Source organism: Chiloscyllium plagiosum, chromosome 2 (assembly GCF_004010195.1).
Source record: "Chiloscyllium plagiosum isolate BGI_BamShark_2017 chromosome 2, ASM401019v2, whole genome shotgun sequence".
In the NCBI taxonomy this organism is placed as follows: domain Eukaryota; kingdom Metazoa; phylum Chordata; class Chondrichthyes; order Orectolobiformes; family Hemiscylliidae; genus Chiloscyllium; species Chiloscyllium plagiosum.
Genome location: NC_057711.1, coordinates 31,081,735 through 31,102,661, shown reverse-complemented (window position 1 = coordinate 31,102,661; position 20,927 = coordinate 31,081,735). Strand labels below are relative to the sequence as shown.

Genomic DNA, 20,927 nt, shown 5'->3' with positions numbered 1-20,927 from the left:
ACCATTGGAGGAGGCTGAAGGAATGATTCACTCGGCATGTCTGGCTAAAGATTGCTATGAATGCTTCAACCTTATCTTTTGCATCGGTTTGCTGGGCTCTTCCAAATTTGTGGAAGAAGATATTTGTGGACCCTCCTCTTCCAGCGAGTTATTTAATTATCTACCACCATTCACAATTGGATGCAGCAGTACTGCAGAGCTTAGGTTTGATCCATTGGTTATGAGATTGCTTAGATCTATCAAATGCTGCTTATGCTGTTTCACATGAAAGTAATCCTGCCTAGGGCACTACTCTGAGGAACTCTTGCAGAGATGTCAAGGAGCTGAGATGATTGACTTCCAACAATCACAGCCATCTTCCTATGGGCCAGGTATGACTCAAAACAGCAGAGGTTTTGTTTCCAATACCCATTGACTGAGCTAAAAATCGTTAGACTCTTCTATCAGAGAGATTGTCATAACGAAACTCAATCTTCTCACACAAAACATTCTTGCCAATGTGAGATAATGAGAACCTAACCACTCCCACCTGTCAAATTCTCACTGAGTATACAAACATATGAATTAGTGGGTGTAGGCCATTCAGCCCCTCAAGTTTGGTCCGCTATTCAACAGGATCATCGTTAATCTGATTGTAACCTCAATCTGCATTAGTAACTTTTTATAATCTTTCACTCTATTCTTAACAAGAATCCACCCAATTCTGCTTTATCCAAGGACTACAGGACTACATTTCACCACTTTTCAGGAAGAGAGTTTCAAAGACTTAGGATCCTCTGAGAGAAACAAAATATCACCAAATCTCTGTATTAAATGGACAACACTGACCCCTAGTTGTAGATGCTCCTATAAGAGGTATCATCCTCTCCATATCCAAGCCCCTTCAGAATTCTATTTCTTTCAATTAATTCACCTCTTGCTCTTCTGAACTCCAGTGGATGCAAGCTTAGCCTGCTGGATATTTCCTTATAAGATAAACCACCTTTTCCAGGTACTAATCCAGTAAACCTTATTTGAATTTCCTCCAATACGTTTACATTTTTCCTTAAATAATGTTGCAAAGATTGTGCCCAGCACTCCAGATGTGGTCTCACTAGTGCCCTGTATAACTGAAGGATAACCTCCCTATTTTTATATTCAATTCTCCTTGCAAAAATGGTAACATACTGTTTTTCCTAAAGTATCTACTGCCCTTGGTCTTCTCGATGGTAGAGGAGATGGATTTAGAAGGTGCTGGTGAATCGCTGCAGTGGATGTTGAAAATGGTAAACTCTGCTGCTACAGGGGCAGGGAGTGAGTATTTGTGAATGTGGTGATAATCAAGCAGGTTGCTTTGTTCTGGATATTTTCTCAGCTTCTTGAACGTTGTTGGAGTTGCATTCATCCAGGCAAGTGGACAGTATTCTATCATACTCCTGATTTGTGCCTTGTGGATGGTGGGCAGATCTTGGGGAGTCAGGACGTGAGTTACTTGCTGTAGGATTCTGACATGCTTTATATGCCACAATACTTAGTTCAGTTCAGTAACTAGTCTATGGTACCCCCAGGATGTTGAAAATGGGGAATTCAGTGATTGATTAAAGTCTCCTGTAAAATGTCATTCTTGCCATTGTTAAAACTATCCACAAAAAAAAAGCCAACTTGTTTGTAAAACTTTTTTGCTGCGAATGGAGGGTTTGAGATATGAAATAGGTTGGATTGGCTGGGAATTGTTTCACTGGAGTATAGGAGGTTGAAGGGTGACCTTATAGAAGTTTATAAAATAATGAGTGGCACAGATAAGGTGAATAGCAAAGGGCTTTTCACTAGGGTGGGGAGTTCAAAACTAGAGGGCCTATTTTTAAGGTGAGAGGAGAAAGATTTTAGAAAAGACATGAGGGGCAACTTTTTTACACAGAGTGGTTAGTGTGTGGAATGAACTGCCAGAGGAAGTGGTGGATGCGGGTGCAATTACAACATTTAAAAGGCATTTGGACAAGTCTGTGCATAGGAAAGATTTGGAGGGATATGGGTCAAACGCAGGCAAGTGGGACTAGTTTAGTTTGGGAACATGGTCAGCATGGACTGGTTGGATCAAAGGGTCTGTTTCCATGCTGTATGATGAAATGACTCTATGATGAAGTAAGTAAGTGACACGTATTATAGGAAAAGCTGCTGAACACTCCTGTTTTAATGACATCTTCATAGGTTTGACTATGGTAAGATAGACCTTTAGTAAGATAGGGAAAAGTGAGGACTGCAGATGCTGGAGACCAGAGTTCAAAAGTGTGGTGCTGGAAAAACACAGCAGGCCAGGCAGCATCCGAGGAGCAGGAGAATCGACATTTCGGGCATAAGCCCTTCTTCAGGAGAAGGGCACACTTTTCAAACCTCTAGTAAGATAGACTGCTTCCATAGTGAGCTAATAGCATGATACCACATTACTGAAACACCATGAAGGAATTAGCTTCATAAACTTGTCTGTTTGTTAAAGAATGGCAGTAACATCAAGAAGGCCTCCAAAATGGAATAACAATATCTCTGTTAATCTGCAATTCTCAAGTTTTTCTCACAGTTTAAATGACCGTTAAGAGTAAAGATTGTCTACAGGAGAACAAATTATGTAACAATTCCAACTCAACCTCAAGATCAAATAAAAATATATAACTCTTTCACTTAAAAGCTATACTTTTTTTTCAATTCAAACATTCTACATATTGTGACCTGTTCCATTTGCTTGCCAGTACATGTGTATGTTGCATAATCTAAGCAGAATTTGAAACAAATTATTAAATGTTGATATATTGATTAAAGTACACTCACTTCCCCCCAGTCCTTCTTACCAGCATTATTGAACCCATATGATTCTCTTGCTTTAGCCAATGAGAATTTGGTTGTTGTCCATTTTCCAAAGCGGTTGGGATCAAGTTCAATGAGGTCAAAATCGGGTTCCCCATCCATAATCCAGTCACTAAGATATTTTCCAATCCCACCTGCATGAATGATTCCATATCTGAAAATACATTAAAACAGAAGAGAAGTCTACAGCGGCTTTTTCTAGAATGAGTTACAATGGTTTTCCATCTTCTTAGTTTCGACCAACAAACTGGTTATTGTTTTTTTGCAGATAATTCCAATAATGGAAGTGATGACATTCTACAGAAGATTGACCTAGACATGTCTAATGTTAATCAATCACTGATGTACTTTCTTTAAGATTATAACAATTATACTTCAGGCCTAAACTATTCAGCTGGGATTTTTAAACTATTTAAACCGTAAGCATGAATGGTGTCCAGTTAACTCAGAAAACACTGACTGGTGGAGGGGGTACATTGACGTGATCGCAAGCGCTAACCCTACAGAGTATTTGGGAACCAGATACCTAAATAGCACACTGGGCAGATCAGACTGATGAAATGTTCTGTCACTAATTATGAGCACCTTACTTTAGGAAAGACATCAATGATTTAACATAATGCATTGGAAATTAACTAAAGAACCAGACATATGTGGGGCTTCTATTACATAGAGATACGAGAGAAGGTTACTCTCCAAAAACAAATAAAGTCAAGATTAATTTGATAGAGATTTAATATTTTTCATTTAATATTCAGCATTTATTATGAGGTACTGTAGCATAATGGTTGTGTTAATTAGTTATCCAGAGTTCCAGTCGAATGATGTGGAGACATGATTCGTGGGTAGGCATTTGTGGTGTGATAATGACACAGGACAAATGCACTGGAGACACAGGTTAAAATCACAGCATGGCCAACGTACTATACAATGGCACAGCAAGCCACACAGTTGTATCATACAATCATACAATTCGGAGCTCAATTAGTGCAATTGGTCCCTTAAACCTTCTGTGCTATTCAGAAAGAGTATGTTTGATCTGATTATTCCACATTCCTATCTATTCCTGACAGTTCTGACCCCCTTGCATATCAATAATCGATCTCCTGTTGCTTTAAATATTTTCAAAGACTGTGCTTCCAGGAAGCAGGTGCCACAGACTCAGGGACCTCTGAGAAATAAACGTTTTACATAGAACGTTACAGTGCAGTACAGGTGCTTTAGCCCTCAATGTTGCACCAATCTGTGAAATTAATCTGATGCCCCTCTAAACTACATCATTCCGTTACTATTCATTTGTATGACCAATGTCCATTTAAATATCCTTAACATCGGTGAGTCTACTATGTTGCAGGCAGGCCGTTCTGCGCCCCGAGTATTCTCTGAGCACTACCCCTGATAACTGTCCTAAATCTATCACCCCTCAATTTAAAGCTATGTCCCCTCGTGTTAGCCTTCACCATCCGAGGAAAAAGGTTTTCACTGTCTATCCTATCTAACCCTCTGATTATCTTATACATCTCAATTAAGTCACCTCTCAACCTTCTCTCCAACGAAAAAGCCTCAGTTCCCTCAGCCTTTCCTCATAAGACATTCCTTCCATACCAGGCAACATTCTAGTAAATCTCCTCTGAAGCCTTTCCAAAGCTTCCACATCCTTCCGATAATGCGGTGACCAGGACTGTACGCAATACTCCAGATGCAGCCTTACCAGTGTCTTGTACAGCTGAAGCATGACCTCATGGCTCCGAAACTCAATCCCCCTACCAATAAATGCCAACACAGCATATGCCTTCTTAACAACCCTATCAACCTGGGTGGCAACTTTCAGGGATTTATGCACCTGAACACTGAGATCTCTATGTTCATCTACACTGCCAAGAATTTTACCATTAGTCCAGTACTCTGCATTCCTGTCATTTCTTCTGAAGTGAACTATCTCACACTTTTCTGCATTAAACTCCATTTGCCACTTCTCCGCCCAGCTCTCATCTTATTTATGTCCCTCTGTAACCCACAACATCATCTGGCACTATCCACAACTCTGCCTACCTTAGTGTCATCCGCAAATTTACTAACCCATCCTTTTACGCCCACATTCAGATCATTTATAAAATGATAAATAGCAGTGGCCCCAAAACAGATCCTTGTAACACACCACTGGTAACTGACCTCCAGGATGAACATTCCTCATCAATCACCACCCTCTGTCTTCTTTCAGCTAGCCAATTTCTGCTCTAGCTCATCTCTACTTTAAATTGTTAACTCCTGATTTAAGGTGTCCTACATGCTGACTGGTCAAAAAAAGTAAAAACCGATGGAATACAGAAATTAGAGCCAAAGTTGGCTAAGTAACAGAAAATCAATGGTAATGGCTGACAGCTGCCCTTGCAAATGTGTTAGGACCCCTGGTGTTTGTTTTATACATTAACAATTTGGACTTGAATATGGGGGCCACAATTGGGAAATTTGCGAACAATACAAAATTGGGGCGGGTGTTCCGGAGATGTTCCCTAAAGCGCTCTGCTAGGAGGCGCTCAGTCTCCCCAATGTAGAGGAGACCGCATCGGGAGCAAGGGATGATATTAGTGGATGTGCAAGTAAAACTTTGATGGATGTGGAAGGCTCCTTTAGGGCCTTGGATAGAGGTGAGGGTGGAGGTGTGGGTGCAGGTTTTACAGTTCCTGGCAGGGGAAAGTGCCAGGATGGGAGGGTGGGTTGTAGGGGGGCGTGGACCTGACCAGGTNTAAAACTTTGATGGATGTGGAAGGCTCCTTTAGGGCCTTGGATAGAGGTGAGGGTGGAGGTGTGGGTGCAGGTTTTACAGTTCCTGGCAGGGGAAAGTGCCAGGATGGGAGGGTGGGTCGTAGGGGGGCGTGGACCTGACCAGGTAGTCACGGAGGGGAGGGTCTTTGCGGAAGGCGGAAAGGGGTGGGGAGGGAAATATATCCCTGGTGGTGGGGTCTGTTTGGCGGTGGCTGAAATGTCGGCGGATGATTTGTTTTATGCAAAGGTTGGTAGGGTGGAAGGTGAGCTTTATGCGAAGGTTGGTAGGGTGGAAGGTGAGCTTTATGCGAAGGTTGGTAGGGTGGAAGGTGAGCTTTATGCGAAGGTTGGTAGGGTGGAAGGTGAGCTTTATGCGAAGGTTGGTAGGGTGGAAGGTGAGCTTTATGCGAAGGTTGGTAGGGTGGAAGGTGAGCTTTATGCGAAGGTTGGTAGGGTGGAAGGTGAGCTTTATGCGAAGGTTGGTAGGGTGGAAGGTGAGCTTTATGCGAAGGTTGGTAGGGTGGAAGGTGAGCTTTATGCGAAGGTTGGTAGGGTGGAAGGTGAGCTTTATGCGAAGGTTGGTAGGGTGGAAGGTGAGCTTTATGCGAAGGTTGGTAGGGTGGAAGGTGAGCTTTATGCGAAGGTTGGTAGGGTGGAAGGTGAGCTTTATGCGAAGGTTGGTAGGGTGGAAGGTGAGCTTTATGCGAAGGTTGGTAGGGTGGAAGGTGAGCTTTATGCGAAGGTTGGTAGGGTGGAAGGTGAGCTTTATGCGAAGGTTGGTAGGGTGGAAGGTGAGCTTTATGCGAAGGTTGGTAGGGTGGAAGGTGAGCTTTATGCGAAGGTTGGTAGGGTGGAAGGTGAGCTTTATGCGAAGGTTGGTAGGGTGGAAGGTGAGCTTTATGCGAAGGTTGGTAGGGTGGAAGGTGAGCTTTATGCGAAGGTTGGTAGGGTGGAAGGTGAGCTTTATGCGAAGGTTGGTAGGGTGGAAGGTGAGCTTTATGCGAAGGTTGGTAGGGTGGAAGGTGAGCTTTATGCGAAGGTTGGTAGGGTGGAAGGTGAGCTTTATGCGAAGGTTGGTAGGGTGGAAGGTGAGCTTTATGCGAAGGTTGGTAGGGTGGAAGGTGAGCTTTATGCGAAGGTTGGTAGGGTGGAAGGTGAGCTTTATGCGAAGGTTGGTAGGGTGGAAGGTGAGCTTTATGCGAAGGTTGGTAGGGTGGAAGGTGAGCTTTATGCGAAGGTTGGTAGGGTGGAAGGTGAGCTTTATGCGAAGGTTGGTAGGGTGGAAGGTGAGCTTTATGCGAAGGTTGGTAGGGTGGAAGGTGAGCTTTATGCGAAGGTTGGTAGGGTGGAAGGTGAGCTTTATGCGAAGGTTGGTAGGGTGGAAGGTGAGCTTTATGCGAAGGTTGGTAGGGTGGAAGGTGAGCTTTATGCGAAGGTTGGTAGGGTGGAAGGTGAGCTTTATGCGAAGGTTGGTAGGGTGGAAGGTGAGCTTTATGCGAAGGTTGGTAGGGTGGAAGGTGAGCTTTATGCGAAGGTTGGTAGGGTGGAAGGTGAGCTTTATGCGAAGGTTGGTAGGGTGGAAGGTGAGCTTTATGCGAAGGTTGGTAGGGTGGAAGGTGAGCTTTATGCGAAGGTTGGTAGGGTGGAAGGTGAGCTTTATGCGAAGGTTGGTAGGGTGGAAGGTGAGCTTTATGCGAAGGTTGGTAGGGTGGAAGGTGAGCTTTATGCGAAGGTTGGTAGGGTGGAAGGTGAGCTTTATGCGAAGGTTGGTAGGGTGGAAGGTGAGCTTTATGCGAAGGTTGGTAGGGTGGAAGGTGAGCTTTATGCGAAGGTTGGTAGGGTGGAAGGTGAGCTTTATGCGAAGGTTGGTAGGGTGGAAGGTGAGCTTTATGCGAAGGTTGGTAGGGTGGAAGGTGAGCTTTATGCGAAGGTTGGTAGGGTGGAAGGTGAGCTTTATGCGAAGGTTGGTAGGGTGGAAGGTGAGCTTTATGCGAAGGTTGGTAGGGTGGAAGGTGAGCTTTATGCGAAGGTTGGTAGGGTGGAAGGTGAGCTTTATGCGAAGGTTGGTAGGGTGGAAGGTGAGCTTTATGCGAAGGTTGGTAGGGTGGAAGGTGAGCTTTATGCGAAGGTTGGTAGGGTGGAAGGTGAGCTTTATGCGAAGGTTGGTAGGGTGGAAGGTGAGCTTTATGCGAAGGTTGGTAGGGTGGAAGGTGAGCTTTATGCGAAGGTTGGTAGGGTGGAAGGTGAGCTTTATGCGAAGGTTGGTAGGGTGGAAGGTGAGCTTTATGCGAAGGTTGGTAGGGTGGAAGGTGAGCTTTATGCGAAGGTTGGTAGGGTGGAAGGTGAGCTTTGGGGGCGGAAGTGACATCATCAATCAGCGTGGGGGTGGCAGCTGCATCAGCCGCATGGCTAATGGCGTCTGAGTAAATTCCGAGGCCAGGGGAATCTTCTGGAATGTTTGAGGAGCGCTGGTTATGGAGGTGGGTAGATAAAACGTTTTTACCCCAATGTGAGGATGCACAGGGTGGTGGGTGTCTAGAGTTCACTGCTTGTGTTACTGGTGGAGGCAAAGGCCCTAAATTCTCTCAAGAAGTACCTGAATCTGCATCTATGGGCCGTGTAGAGGAAGATAGGATTAGAAAAGGCATCTGGGTGTTTTCAGTCAGTGTGGACAAGATAGGCTGAATGGTCCTCTTCTGTACTGTATCATTTCCATAGTTCTATTTTAAACAGTCTTTAGATTCTCCCACAGGAGTAAACATCCCTTCCACATCCACCCTGTTAAGACCTGCTGCAACTCTATGTTTCAGCCATGTTGCCTGCTTCTAAACCCCAGCACACACAAGTCTAGTCTCAGCAACCTTTCCTTATAAGATCACCTGAGCATTCAGTAAACTGCATCCAACGCTTTTACGACCTCCCTTAAAGAAGATCAATGCAGGAGTGTGATGCTGATAGTGTGGCAAAGCAAGTTGTCTTGTGAGGAAAGGTTGAACAGGCAAGGCTTATATCCACTGGACGGAAGTGAGGACTGCAGATGCTGGACATTCGAGTCGAGAGTGTGGTGCTGGTAAAGCACAGCAGGTCCGGCAGCATCCGAGGAGTAGGAGAATCAATGTTTCGGGCAAAAGCCCTTCATCAGAGGGCTTTTGCCCAAAATTTTGCTTTTCCTGCTCCCCGGATGCTGCCTGACCTGCTGTGCTTTTCCAGCATCACACTGTCGACTTATATCCACTGGTGTTTATAAAAGCAATAGCATGGCTCATCAGGACTTTTTCTGACTTCTGAGGGTTCTTGTTGTCAACACAAGCTGCTATAGTTTGTAAAAGGCTGAAGTGGCACAGCGAATCCACTGCTGGGTCACATTATCAATGGTATGTTTTAGAGAATGGTGTTTGTCAGGGATTGGAAATGCTCAACGGATTCCAAAGTCTCTCCTTCAGCATGTGTGGTTGAACAGATACAGTTTAATATGAGCTTTATTTTGACAAAATTCAAGGATAGGTGCAGGCTCTTGTTTGAAGAATTGAAGAGATTGGGAGTGCACTGCAATCATCTGTAAACCACAGATCATAAATAATTGCAATAGGCAATTTACTTTTGACACAAAGTCACCAAGGATAAAGTAGGTAAAAACAATTACTGCAGATGCTGGAAACCAGATTCTGGATTAGAGTGGTGCTGGAAAAGCACAGCAGTTCAGACAGCATCCAAGGAGCAGGAAAATCAACGTTTCGGGTAAAAGCCCTTCATTAGGAATACAGGCAGAGAGCCTGAAGGGTGGAGAGATAAATGAGAAGAGGTGGGGGTGGGGAGCAAGTAGCATAGAGTACAATAGGTGAATGGGGGTGCGGATGAAAGTGATAGGTCAGGGAGGAGAGTGGGGGAAGGTAGCAAAGAGTACAATGGGTGAATGGGGTGGGGATGAAGGTGATTTTCCTGCTCCTTGGATGCTGTCTGAATTGCTGTGCTTTTCCAGCATCACTCTAATCCAACAAGGATAAAGGGTTTTCCATCCATGCAACATTTAGTACTCACACCAGGAGGCAGTTTATGAGGTGAGTAGCCACTCTAACTGATAGTAGTCATTTGTAAATAGCATGGGGCTATCACACAACCATGTTCATCACATCTGGGATTGTGAAGGCAACATTTTTTCCACACACGACTGTTGCAGTTATGCACAATGCCGTATAATGCAAATATTGAAATGAGATGAAAGGAAATAGCTAATGTAAAAAAAAACTCAACCCTCCCCTGAACTTATCTCTTGTCTTTCCCATTCATGTCAGGAATTCCCTGGTGAAGGATAAGTTGACAGCAAACATTCACTAGCCTTCTCACTTGAGTTCAGGAATCAAACGCCCTCTTCAATAAATATATATGTATATCTATTCAGTCAGAAATGTGTATTTAAGATTCATGTCACTCAGTACAAATTGCCTGGACCTGTGAAAGCAGTCTGCTGCTAAATCAAGATAAATAGAGATATGCTTGACGGTTGATATATACCTTCCTGTTCAAAGCTTCAAAATGCAAAGCTTCCTGAAGGTCTTACTCTACAAGTTTCAATTCTTTCCTTGCATATCGGGCAAGCTGAGATTATCATGCCATTCTATCTTATCAAGATTGTCAATCTATGCTTCAGAAAATTCTCATTTTTAGACATAAGATTGACTGCAATTTTGACTTCAACCAATTTGGCCTCTAATTCTTCCATTTCAGTTGTTCCTTTCTGCTGATCTCAGAGCAAGTTCACCTCTGTGGTTTGTCTCATCGTTGACTAAGTCATTTGACGTATTCAGGTTTCAACAGGAGACTGACTGGGCTCAAACTGATGGAAGGCAGGAGTCAAAATCACCTGGACCTGTTGTGGTTCTGTTCACCGAGCTGGAAGTTTTTGTTGCAAACGTTTCGTCCCCTGGCTAGGCGACATCATCAGTGCTTGGGAGCCTCCTGCGAAGCACTTCTTTGATGTTTCCTCCGGTGTTTATAGTGGTCTGTCCCTGCCGCTTCCGGTTGTCAGTTTCAGCTGTCCGCTGTAGTGGTTGGTATATTGCATCCAGGTCGATGTGTTTGTTGATGGAGTTTGTGGATGAATGCCATTCCTCTAGGAATTCCCTGGCTGTTCTCTGTCTGGCTTGCCCTATGATAGTAGTGTTGTCCCAGTCGAATTCATGTTGCTTGTTGTCTGCGTGTGTGGCTACTAAGGATAGCTGGTCGTGTCGTTTCGTGGCTAGTTGATGTTCATGTATGCGGATTGTTAGCTGTCTTCCTGTTTGTCCTATATAGTGTTTAGTGCAGTCCTTGCATGATTTGGCTTCTAGCTGCTCCCTGTCTCCTCAATCCTGACAGATAAACAAAATGAACAGTCTTCTCATGATTGGGGAAGAAATCAATGCTCCAGACAAACACAACTGCAGTCTGATTTGCTCAGTGGAGGAAACCTGAGCACCCGGAGGAAACATCAAAGAAACGCTTCGCAGGAGGCTCCCAAGCACTGATGATGTCGCCTAGCCAGGGGACGAAACGTTTGCAACAAAAACTTCCAGCTCGGCGAACAGAACCACAACAACGAGCATCTGAGCTACAAATCTTCGCACAAACTTTGATCACCTGGACCTCACACTGATGAAGATCTATGGACCTGGCGACTGCCCAATCAATCAAAACAACGAATACTTAACACATAGTGACAGATCTAGAAACTCAAATCCAGAAGAGCTATTATAAGTTGCCCCTACTCATTACCAGGCAGGAACTAATAATTGCCCAGTTGAAGATGTGCCAGGATTTTACAGAAACAGAAAATTGCCCTTGTCGTATCTGCAGTCATGGATGAATGATTGAAACAATTGATGATGCCACTTGAAAAAGAACAGAAAATTGTACCTACCCAAAGCCAATAGCCACCCAATAGTTCCGCACACCCTGGAATGGTCCAGCCAGAGGAAGAATGTCTGGGGTGTATGTGATAGGACCTGATATGATATTAATTATGTCTGCTTTTTTCAAGACTGGGACCATCTCCATAGCATTTTCGACATTGTCCATGATTCTATCCAAATCCGATTCAAAAAGCTCCTTGCCAAATCCTGAAACAGACCATGATATAAACCTTGAGTTAATAAACTGCCTGGATTGTGGTGATTTTGGCACGTGATTAGTGCCAGAGAGAAGGCCAAATGCTGCTGGTAATTGACATGCTTGTGATAAAACAAAAAGTCTTTATGCAGTTTATATATTCTCAGATTGATGGATCCCAGCAGTAAGTAACCTTCTAAAATGCCATTCCAATACATTGTTAAAACAGGGTCACTACAATTGACAGTGGACCTCAGCTGGTTTGATTTAAGGTTGCCAGCTCAGGTTAGAATACCAACGGAGGAGTTACTATGGATGTTAGGTCAAATCAGATTTTCCACCCAGAGTCTGGATGGAACTGTGTGTAAAATTCAAGTGGATAAGTGAAACATGGCTGCATCCTGACTTGGAAATATATCACCATTTCTTCTGCATCGCTGAGTCAAAATTATGGAACTCCTTATTCACTCTATCCCAAATCCGCCATGGACCATTTTTAAATAAGAACTAGCTGTGTTGAACTTGATCTTCTTTTGTAATCACTGATTTGAAGACACACTTGCCATTTCAATTTCCCCAATGCAAATTGCACAACGTCATCATGAGTGGTATTGAAGAAATCCTTCACCATCCTTTACAAGTCTCTCCTAAATACATACAGCTGAATGTACGTTACAACTCTGGGCTGGATGCTTGATAAGTGCAATGTACATGAAGTTTGTGCCACCTGCCTAAGCCTGAGAAAGTCCATGGTGGGTTGGGCCCTTGTTGCATCTTTGCACTGGCACATGTCCCTGTTAGAACTTACATTGTGGATGGAAACAGAATTACCACTGCAGGCCAGAGCCATGGGATTGAGTGACTGGAGAGTTTGTTCTGAAATGAAACCAAAAGTATTCTTCAACAGAAAAATCTTGGGCAGTCAGCAAAAGAAAAGGTGCATGCCACTTTCACGGTATCCAATGTATTCCTACTTGTCTTCCACCACTACCCCTGGATTTCACCAGTTTCCTCATCACTCCTCCCCCCACCTCATCCCAGATCCAACCCTCCACCTTGGCACCGCCCTCTTGAAGTGTCCTACCTGTCCATTTTCCTTCCCACCTATCTGCTCCACCCTCCGCTCCGACCTATCACCATCACCATCACCCCCCACCTGCATCCACCTATCGCTTTCCCAGCTACCTTCCCCCCAGGACCAACCCACCCTCCTATTTATCTTGCAGCCCCCGTCCCCCCAACATTCCTCATGAAGGGCCTATGCCTGAAACTTTGGTTCTCCTGCTCCTCGGATGCTGCCTGAGCTGCTGTGCTTTTCCAGCGCCACACTTTTCGCGTCTCATCTCCAGCTTCTGCAGTCCTCACTTTCTCCCATAACCACTGGAGTCCTGTGGGATTTATTATTATTTTGTTCCATTTTCGACTTGACTCTGCCCATAGCTACATTATCCAAATACATCACGTCATGTTTCATATATGGTCTGATAGCAGCAAGCTCCAGCTCACTTTAGCAACACTATGACCCCTTCACTACCTCTGTGTTGCCTCACATCCACAGAATTACAAAAACGTAGAAAACATGAGCATGAGTAGGCCATTCAGCCTTCTGAGACTGCTCCTTCATTATGATCATGATGATCATCCAACTCAGTAGACTCTTCCTGCTTTCCCCCATATCCTTTGATACCTTTAGGCCCAAGTGCTATATCCAACACCTTCTTGTAATCGTACAATGTTTTGGTCTCAATCATCTTTGTTGGCAGTGAATTCCACAGGCTCACTGCTCTCTGGCTGAAGAAATTTCTCATAATCGAGTCCTGGATTAGACATTACTTCCTCAATTAAAGACTTTGAAGCCACTGTTCTCAGTAACCATGACAAACTCTGTTCCCAGTTTTGAATGAAGTAGACATGGTTAACATTATATCAGGTCCTACCACATACTGCACCACAGTGAGTTCATCCTTCTCCCTAGACTCTAGTTTAACAGGCTGTTTGCAGCCTTGGTGTCCTATCCACCCCGATGCTGAGCTTCCAAGTCCACATCCTCCCCATCACAAAGGGGGCCAACCACTTTCACCTCTGTAACATGTGTGTGCCATTATTGCCTTAGCCCCTCTGCCACTGAAACCTTCATCGACACTTATGCTGCATCCTAGCTCACCTATTACAGCTGGCACCCCACCCCAATCAACCCTACAGCTCTTCCTAACCCAGTCTCTCCAATCCTCCAGGTCTAACCTCCCTTCCCAATCTCTCAATTCCACCCTCTCCCCGTACCCCTGACCCTCAGGTGTTAAATGGCTGTGGGGTTACAGGACAGGAAATCCTTGTACCTGATAAATTTGAAAACTGCTTGAAATGGGCCTAGCTTGATCATAATGGTCAAGTGTTGTCCTTTGTTAAAGGCACTATACAGTGATCTCATGTGCAGACAAAGAAGAGAAGGTACTAAGGATAGTTCCTTGAAGTAATCCAGAGGCAGCAGTATGCAGCAAGAAAGAAAAATTATTGTTGTAAATGGGTCTTGCTTGATTAGATTGTTTAAGTATGGAAGAAAGTAAACAAAATCTTATTGTACTGGAACAAATGAGGAGAAATGTTGGAAGAGAGAAATGAAGTTGTTCAAGATCATGGCTACATGGCTGAGCAAAATGAGCTGAGATAATATGACTTGAGTGGCCAGATACAACCACTTATCAAGATGCAAGTATTTGTTCAACATCAGAGGGAGAAATGGAGCTGGATGATATTCTGGAGTGAAAGAAGTGATCTCAGTAACAACACAGTCTGAGGAAAAGGCTCACTTTAAGATGCAAAGTGTGTGTCAGTTCTGTGTTTCAAGATGCACCCAATGAGGTAGCCAGGCTGATAGTCAGAGGAACGTAGATATTAGTGATGGCCAAAATAAATTGCTTTGATTTTGCCAATATTGGGACGTAGAAGGAGGATTATAAACTAAGCCTAATGTCATCTGTGTGAGAGCTGACACTGTGGTCTTTTTTTAACAATGAACTGCCAGAGGAAATGGTGGAGGCAGGGACCAAAAAGCAGGGGCCAAATTAGTATTTCAAAGTTGCAACTGAATGACTTGACAGAGGCGGTGGTGTTGTGGCTTAATAATCCAGAAGTTGAGGCTAATGCTCCAAGGACTCTGGTTCAAATCACACCTGTGGCAGCTTGAGAAATTTATATTCAATCAATAACAATTTCCTTCCTTTAAGGAAAGAAATCTGCTATCCTCACCTGTTCTAGCCTACAGGTGATTCCAGATCCGCAACAATCAGCTGCCCACTATAACGGGCTAGAAAGTCACCGTAGGAGAAAGTGAAGACTGCAGATGCTGGAGATCAGAGCTTAAAAATGTGTTGCTGGAAAAGCGCAGCAGGTCAGGCAGCATCAAAGGAACAGGAGAATCGACATTTCGGGCATAAGCCCTTCTTCTTCCTGAAGAAGGGCTTATGCCCGAAACTTCGATTCTCCTGCTCCTTTGATGCTGCCTGACCTGCTGCGCTTTTCCAGTAACACATTTTTAAGCTCTAGAAAGTCACCGTATTCAAGGGTAATGAGGATGGGCAGTAAATACTGGCCTTGCCAGTGACACCAACCTCCCATGAGAGAAGTGACAAAATTACTTAAGTCTAAATGGGAATGATGGAGGTACTTGAGCTGTGAGCTGTCAGGTAACTGAACTGAGGTCTGATCAGGCAACTACTGGAGGCAAATGCCAAAGATTTGATCTTGTACGGATCAAGGAGGATCAGGAATGATCCTGTCATGCCTCACTAGAAACCTTTTGGTCTCTGCTATTTCATTAATGCTTTAAGAGCAGTGTTGCTTTAAGAGCTCCATATGCAAATAGACGAAAGTCAAGGATGTTGTCATGTTACCAGTGGCTACAGACACGCTGCATTGCAGCATCGTAGGCCAAAGATGTTTCTAGAGATTACCCTGTACTGTATGTTTTTGTTTTAGGAGGAAACAAACCCACAAGAAATCTGATACAGAACCCACCTGTCTCCACAGTACATATGGATTCCACTTGTTACACAATCCTTCAGCCCTGATCATATATCGAGCTTCCTAATTCCGAACCCTTACCTGGACCCAATGTGCAGTTTGTGACCCTGCCATGTGTCAGGTTGGCAGCCAGCACTGACAGGACTTCAGGCCTTGTGACTGGCTGGATGCTGGAGATAGACTGGGTAGACTGAAGGTTTTCCTCAACTGCCTAGCAAAGTCTTCCTGCTCCCTACAGCCCATGAGGAACACTTATCTTGATTAGCAGCAGCTCCTGTTTCCCACTTGCTGTCAAGTTTCCCAAATCCCTTTTCACAGAATGACACTTAGATGCTCCCATTATCTCATAAGGGCACATTGTTCAGATTTCACTCCCATCTCTGAAGCCCTTCCTGCCTGTCTAAGTGGGGTTTAATACCAAGACCACAGAAATGAAGAAGTAGACTTCCTTTCCACTTTCAATGCAAAAACAATTAAATATTGTTCACTATAAGCAGCATTAGGATTTCATTATGATTTGTGCAGAGAACATATTCTCCTTTATTCAGATTTCCTGTAAAAATGTGTAAATACTTGCATGAAATACAACACAAATCAGATTCTTTTAAATGAAATTCCAATCTCCTCCTTGTACCTGGTGGGACGCCATCTGTTAACCAAGACTCCTGTATCTTCATTTTCTCCTGAACTTCATAGGGACCAAACAGCAGACCATCACGTTCCTGCCGTAAGTAATATGAACCTTCCAAATCACGAAGAACAGGAAGTTCTTGTTTCAGTGACTTCACCTCTGGAATTGTTGCTGTGATGACATACTGATGATGAACAGGGATAAGGGGATGTTCCAAACCAATCATTTTTCCAATTTCACAGGCCCAGAATCCTGCAGCAAACACAACAGGTACAATGAGGCTTATCCACTCCTTCACCGGAACCAACTTGGTAATAAAATCTGAGCAAGCAAACAAGAGTCCACTTTCAGAGGAGCTTAGCTCACAATGGATACTTATGTACTTTCAAATCAAAAACAAGCTTCAAAAGCATGTTACTAACATTTATGAAATTGCATTTTGTACTTTTAAATCATGTTAAATCAAATTGGATACCTTTCTTGCAGTTCGAAGGGACCACAATCTCCATTATCATCAATAGAGAAGCGAAAGAGCAGCAAAAACACACACAAATATAAGAGTAGAATCAAACAGAAAACAGAAAAAAAAACTTGATTTTCAACTCATTTGTTGAAGAAGTGGAAGTGAAAATGATTATTTGTAGAGAAGTTAGATAAGCATAATTGATAGATAGTGATGTGAGACAGATAAAAGCTGCTCCTGGATGAAAAATCTCATTGATTAGAGTTGTTTGGTAACCTGTAGTATCTCCACAGTACTAGGAGGAAGGTTGAGGGCATATGAACAGGAGCAGACCATTCAAGTCCCTAGAGCCTGGTATACCATTCAATGAGCTCACGATTGATCTGTAATCTAACCCAGATTTGCTGCTTTAGCTCCATATCCGCTAATCTTTTGACTGACAAAAATCTATTGATCTCAAGTTTTAAATTATTTATTAATGCTTGCTGATACCTGTGAGAGATAAAGCCCCATTTTCTATCACCATTTGCTTAAGATATGATCCTAACTTCTCTCTTGAACAGACTGGCTCTAATTTTAACATTATGTCCACTTATCTTAATAGATACTGAACAGCAGAAAATATTCATCTCTAACTACACAGTCCCTTTAGTTATTTTATGAAGCCAGAGGCAATACCTTAAAGGGGCTGATTTTGTGCACAGCTTGCACAAATTCTCCTGGATCACTTTCAGAGAATGTTCCTAATTGTAAAACAATTGGTATTAATCGTGATTTCTTACACAAGCATCTTTGTATCCTTCATTTTTAAGTTTATTAATACTGTTTTGTCTTCATTTGATATTCTTTGCAATGGTCTCTGGCTTCTTAACTAGCTTTTATATTTTATAGAAATGTTACAGCACAGAAGGGGGCCTTTTCGTACTTTCTGTCTGCTCTGACTCCCCAGATGTGCATCTACACTTACTGCCGTTCTCCTGCCTTTTACCCTTACCCTTGTAGATTTTGTTTTATTTAATAATTATCTAATGCCCTCTTGAATGCCTCAACTGAACCTGACTCCACCACATTTCCAAATGGTGCATTCCAGACCCAAACTACTCATTGTGTAAACAAGATTTTTCTCCCAACACATTTGCAAATCAGTTTAAATCTGTGTCCTCTCATTCTTGATTCTTTTAGAAGTGGGAACAGTGTCTCCCTATGCAGTCTGTCCAGCCCCCTTTGAAGACTTCAATCAGATCTTCTGTTAGCCTTCATCTCCATAAGAACAATCCCAATCTCTCTAATCCACCTTCATAACAGAAGTTTCTTATTCCTGCACTCTCTCCAATGTGTTCATATCTTTCCTATGGTGTGGCACCTAAAACGTTATACAATATTCCAGATGAGATCTAACAAGTATCTTATATAAGTTCAGCATAACCTCCTTGCTCTTGTACTCTATAGCCCTAATAATAAAACCCAGGATACTGCATGCTTTATTATTTGCTTATCACTTATACCACTTATCCTACCACATTCCAGGATCAGTGCACTTATACAGCCAGATCCTCTGTTCTTGCACCCTTTAGTATCATAGCCCTTATTATATATTGTCTATCCATGTTCTTCTATCAAAATGCTTCACCTCACACTTCTCTGCATTGAACTTCATCTGCCACTTATCCACCCACTGCACCAATATGTCCATGTTCTTTTGAAGTTCGACACTGTCCTCCTTGCAGTTTACCATATTTCCAAGTTTCATATCATGTGCAAACTTTGAAATCATTCCTTGTACACAAAAATCATTTTTCCTGAAATAATTATTAACATATATCAGAAAAACTCAATTAGTTTTATGTTATCTCTCGCTGCGAGTTGTCAACCATGACTGTTCTATTTAGAGCTTTTTTGTCGAGCTTTTGGCTCTTATGAATATATACTGGTTCCTCTTTAAGCTCAATGTCTAACTCATATTGATCCCATGTATTTTCATCTCCTAATAGTTTTGACCAGTTTGTTGTTGTTAGTATTTGTCATATTCTTTTAAAGTTAGCCTTAAGCAATATCTAAAATCTGTGACATTTCACCTTTCCAAACCATTGTTTTCAATCATATTATAGTCATTATTAGAGAAACATTTACTTCCTGTAGATTATTAACTATGTCTGGCTCATTACTAAATTAAGTATGTCTTGCCTCTTGTTTGTTTCAGAAAAAAAAATTCCATTAAAATGCTGTGAATGGAATCAAGAAATCCATTATCTTTCTGCCTCGAGTTACTTTGCTCCTCTTCATTTATTTGACATTTAGAGTCTACAAGCAAAAGAGTTCTGCTTTTACTACAAATTACTCGATTCTCTAAATTATATTATTTTATTGCTGCTATCAGAATGCTGATAGACAATTTCCAATACACTCTCTTCAACCTCACTTCTAACTTCTGACTATTATCTTTTTATTACATCTTTTCTTCCTAAAGTGTAATCATCAATAAGGCTATCCTCAATTTCTTCCCACTTCCCTAAGCTTTCCAAAAGTTGGTAATGGGAGATAGAAAAACAGTAAGTGGGTGGAGAAGGCATCAAATATTGTTAAAAATGCAGAATTGAATGCACACAGCATTCACCACATGAGAGGTGAACCAATGACCCACAAAAATAAAGTGGGCATTACCTCAGTACCATTATAAAGATTCGGTTGCAAGGTGACCAAGGCTGCAAGGTGATTATTCAAGAATGTTTAAAATTGAGAAATGACAGGAAAAAAACATAAGAGTTTGAGTAATGCTGATAATAAGGGGTGAGATCAGTACATTTGTATTTATAAAAGAAATATAATATTGGAGAAATGAATGGGGACTGAAAATTGATAAATCTCTGAGATCTGATTATCCATATGCTAGAGTGTTGAAAAAGGTGTCTGTGGAGACAATAGGTGCATTGGTGATCACTTTTCAAACTTTTACAGATACTGGAATGATGCCTGCAGATTGATAGGTAACAAATGTAACTTCACTAATTAAGAAAGAAAGAGAGAAGACAGAGAATTACAGACCTATTAGCCCGACATTAATAATAGGGAAAATATTAACATCTATTATGAAGGATTTATTAACTGAATACTTAGAAAAATATGATCTGATTGGCAGATTTAGCAATGGTTTATGAAAAGGAAATCATGTTAGACAGATTGGTTTGAATTTTTCCAGGATGTTACTAGCAGAGTGGATAAGGAAGAACCAGTGGATATGGGAATATCACCACCTTCTGATGATCTGGACCCCTGGAGGGGGAGGGGGTCTCTCAGTTCCACGGTCGGTCAATAAACACACCTGTAAATTACTCCTCATCAATCACACAAGCGATCGTTTATTCTTGGATTCGGCAGGGTCGGTAGACTCTGATCAGCCCAGAAGTATGACTACTCCTAGACCACCAAAAGAATCCGACAACTTACTGAGTTTGCATAGGGTTTATATGCATTGTTCATAGTCAGACATGGAGCATGATCGTATAGTAACAACCAATCAAATTGAGTGAGGTTCTCTTGCAGTTTTGCCTTAGCTTATCACGATTTCTTGTAAACAATCTGTTCTTAGAATTGTAGTTGTCCTGCCGTGTGGTTAGAGCTAAACCGTTACTTCTGCAATTAATTGGATCTACATCAGTCTGCGGTTTCTTGTTTCTGTCTGGTTCAGTACAATTTAACAATGCAGAAGCCATTTTGTGCAGCTCCTTCAGCCATTTTGTCCTACCTTCCAGATGCCCACATCCTCATTTCAAATTCCCCTCCAAGCCACTCACCTTCCTGAGTTGGCAATATATCACCATTCCTTCACTGTTGCTGGGTCAACATCCTGGAATTTCCTCCCTAATGGCATTGTGGGTCAACCCAAAGAAGGTGGACTGCAGTGGTTCAAGGAGGCAGCTCACAATCACCAAAGGCAACTGGAGACGGGCAATAATCCTGGCCCAGCCAGTGATGCCCACATCCCACAAAAATGAATAACTAAAATAATGTAGTCTATCAACAGGCTACTGATAACATTCCACAAAGGAAATAAGTAAACAAAATTAGAATTGGAAAAGGAGGTAATATACTAGTATGAAGTGATGTTAGGGAAAAAAGGTGGGAATA

General features: G+C 42.6%; 1 protein-coding gene across 2 annotated transcripts in view; it reads right to left on the bottom strand.

Moving 5' to 3' along the window:
- dmgdh (dimethylglycine dehydrogenase) overlaps window positions 1-20,927 on the bottom strand; it is a 143,704-nt gene that overhangs the window by 36,703 nt on the left and 86,074 nt on the right. For both annotated transcript variants that reach the window (XM_043706890.1, XM_043706897.1), the window contains 3 exons: window positions 16,343-16,591; window positions 11,501-11,699; window positions 2,823-2,992 (listed from right to left, as the gene is read on the bottom strand). In XM_043706890.1, the coding sequence (XP_043562825.1) occupies window positions 2,823-2,992; window positions 11,501-11,699; window positions 16,343-16,591 (618 nt within the window). The remainder of the gene's footprint in view (window positions 1-2,822; window positions 2,993-11,500; window positions 11,700-16,342; window positions 16,592-20,927) is intronic.